This window comes from Alligator sinensis, unplaced genomic scaffold (assembly GCF_000455745.1).
Source record: "Alligator sinensis unplaced genomic scaffold, ASM45574v1 scaffold301_1, whole genome shotgun sequence".
Taxonomy (NCBI): Eukaryota; Metazoa; Chordata; order Crocodylia; family Alligatoridae; genus Alligator; species Alligator sinensis.
In genome coordinates, this window is record NW_005842035.1 from 1,643,779 (window position 1) to 1,647,179 (window position 3,401).

The 3,401-nt window shown below is 41.7% G+C and overlaps 1 protein-coding gene across 1 annotated transcript in view; it reads left to right on the top strand.

Annotated features, from left to right (window-relative positions):
- The window catches only part of FYTTD1 (forty-two-three domain containing 1), a 21,246-nt gene extending 18,344 nt beyond the window's left edge, over nt 1-2,902 (top strand). Inside the window, exon 9 of the mRNA XM_006022429.3 lies at nt 1,164-2,902. Within this exon, the coding sequence (XP_006022491.1) occupies nt 1,164-1,259 (96 nt within the window). The 3' untranslated portion in view covers nt 1,260-2,902. The remainder of the gene's footprint in view (nt 1-1,163) is intronic.
- Nucleotides 2,903-3,401: the final 499 nt, after the last annotated feature.

Sequence of the window (3,401 nt, forward strand, 5' to 3'; positions counted from 1 at the left end):
CCCACCAAGCCCAATTACAAGGGGAGAATGACGTCCGGGGATTTGCTTGAAAAACATCTATGGATGCAAGCCAGCGTTTTGGTCACTTTACTAGCCACAGCATCGCATTGAAGGCTCATGTTCATCTTGTGGTCAATCCTGACCCCCAAGTCCTTTTCATCTGTAGTGCTAACCAGCGTAGCACTGCCAAGCCTATAAGGATACTGCAGGTTTTTCCTCCCAAGGTGGAGAACCTTGCATTTTTTTGGTGTTGAACACCATCAGGTTCTCATCTGCCCATTTCTTGAGTCTGTCAAGGTCTGCCTGGATCACCCTCCTGTCTTCAGGTGTGGACGCTTTAGCCCAGAGTTTGGTATCATCGGTGAACTCGGCCAGTCCACTTCTGACTCCAATGTCCACATCATTAATGAAGATATTGAAGAATATAGGTCCAAGGACAGAGCCTTGGGGGACCCCGCTGGTCACGGGGCACCATGATGATTGACTTCTGCCAACCACCACCCTCTGGGTCCGACCACGGTGCCAATTCCCCAGCCAGCGGATTGTGGTGAGGTTGAGGCCGCAGTTGGCCAGTTTCACCAAGAGGTAATTATGAGATACCAGATTGAAGGCTTTTTTGAAGTCAAGATATATGACATCAATCTCTTCTCCCTTGTCCAGGTGATAGGTCACCTGGTTGTAAAAGGAAATGAGATTGGTCAAACAAGACCTACCCGCAACAAACCTGTGCTGGGTATCCCTCAGGATGTTGCCGTCGGCCAGTCAGTTGAGAATGACCTCTTTAATAATCTTACTAGTTAAAAACTAGTAACCTACAGCCTTCAGCATTCATATAACAAAACTTAGGTGATGGGCAAATTCACAACCAGATAAAAAGTGGAAGCTAAAGCCCAATGAAAGACAGCCAAGCTACCATGGTCTAGCTTTCGCTTATCATGGGGTAAGGGCATGTACACAAGAAGTGGATGCAGAGCAGCTGATGCATGGTAGCCTCACCCTGTTTATCCCATGATAAAGTGTGTGTCCACACCCTAAGTATCTCTTTCTGCATGAATTGGAATCTGATGTTACAGAGCTAGGCCAGGTCCATTCTCATTGTCCAAACTCTTACTTTCAGGCTAATATGTTTGCAACCTCTATAATGAAGTGACTTTATTTTTCAGACAGGAATGACTTTAAATGAGCGCTTTGGGATCCTGAAGGAACAAAGAACAGCCCTGTCTCAGAACAAAGGAAGCCGTTTTGTAACAGTGGGTTAGACTGTCAAAAGGACTTGTGTAAAGACTCCATCCGTCTAAGAAACTGAGATGAAAGTGGGCAGAAGAATACAGCACACGTCACTGAAATTCTCCACTCTTCGTTTAGATGCCGACAAAGCTGAAGCTTTGCTGCTTTTACTTTGAATAGTAAAAGATTTTGCCCCAGGCAAAAACTGGGGAAAATGATCTGGTTTTTAAGTGGCGTCATGTCCTGATACAAAATGATTGCATAGCCCTGCTGGTGATAAAGGCAAACTATTTATTTTGGTTCCTTTCACAGCCGAAGTACAAATGCAAGGTAAAAGTTCCTATTTTTTACGGTGGCAATTTGGTATCTGCTCCTCCGCCCCCTGCCGGAGTGAAGATCGTGTCAATATTTCCATTACAAACTGCTCTTTTCAAGGGTCAAAATCTGCCAGAAAATGTCCCTCTGGACTGTAGTTTGGCAGAGAGCCTCAGTTTTGAATAGTTTGTTAAAAATGTAACTGCCTCTTTCCTCAGAGTTTTGATTGCAATGCTTTGGGCACTCAGATCTTTTTTTTTTTAATTATTTTTCCCCCTTGGAGACCTCAGTATTTTGCAATATTATTCCCAAAAAACAAAGCTGTTGGCGGAGAGGTCAAGAACCTAAGCGAATAGTCTTCATCCCTGTTATCCTTAAGTGTTTCAAGTCAGGATTTGAGGCTTACTGTGTGCACAGGAGAACCTTACAGTGCAGCTATTTGTACTTTTAACAGCCTTCTCTGTAAGCAGAACATTTTGGTCTCCTACTTTTGTTACAAAGCTCTGGCTTTTTCCTTTTTTTTAAAGGTTTTTGTTTTTCACAAATACAACTAAATAATATTCTGTTTTTGAAATTCCTTTAGAAGGATAGGGCTGACTCTTTTTTACAAGAGGGCCAAACGCGTGAGGCTTCCTGACCCAGACATGTAAATCTTGCCCATTAAGCATTTCCTCAGTCTCCTGAGAAACTGTCAAAGGGAAGGTATCAAGTGGCACCTATTTGTGTATACCAAAGAGAGGTAAAAGTAGGAACTTGATGGAAGCAATTAGACATCTTTACACTGAAGTTGGGGATGACTCGCTGAGAGAGCGAGCCTGCATCCTGCTGGCATTTGTGCAGAAAGTTGAGCATGTGCATGTAGTTACCTACCTGCATATAGCTTTGCACCTGCATGGATATCTGCAAGATGACAGCCAGATCGGGGTGTCCTCGCTGTGTATTTCATACCTCCAGGAGAAACGCACCTCTTCAGAATTTTTCACAGGTAAAATTACACTTTATCCATGAGCTAATGGATTTTAAACTGTTTTATAGTAATAGGGTTTAAGTACAGTCAGGTAAAGGGAACTGTTGGCTTGCTGTATGCACAAATGCCTGTGGTGTGAGGTGGTCTTAATTTCCCTTGCTTGGAAGAGTTTGGGTTTGACTTCTTACAAACCTGGTTCCTGTGTGTTTCTGTCTCTGAAACTCCAAGTAAATGAGGAGTTTCCCCTGGACTGGAGCATTTAACAGCAGACGGGCTTTTCTTTTCATATAGCAGTTTTAAAATGCAGCCTTGATGCTACTCAGCCCTTAATCTTTTATTTTTAACTTTGAAAATGTACCTTAGCAAAAAAAAAAAAAAAAAAAAAAGCCAGACTAAACTAATAAGCGTTAAGGTTTTTTTAAATTACTAATAGACATTTTGTTGAAAAAGTCCCTCTGTTACAGTTTAAGTAGGTAACGTGGTGTTAGTCATCCAGTTTCAGTATATGCATTCCTGTGTACCAGGATGCAATGAAAAATTCCTTTTGCATCAACATAGATGCAAAACATTGATGCAATGCATCACGAAAAGCTAGTTTGTATTTAATGAGAAGATGCTTTACACTGTACCTTTTGGTATTTTTTGGAGAAGTTATTACACTTGGATCTATTCTGAAGCTGTTATTTTTTTTTTTTTTAAATAAAATGTTACAGGTTTCATACTGTCTGTGCCTATTAAAGCTTTGGGCAATACACTCATTTCTAATGTCCTGCCAGGGGCAGTCTAGTAATCAAATGCAGCTGTTCAGTATTCAAAAGGATGTGCAGAAGTGTAGTTATAGGTTAAATCTGCGTTCTGCTGAGTATAACATCCTGAAAAGTGACAAGCACTT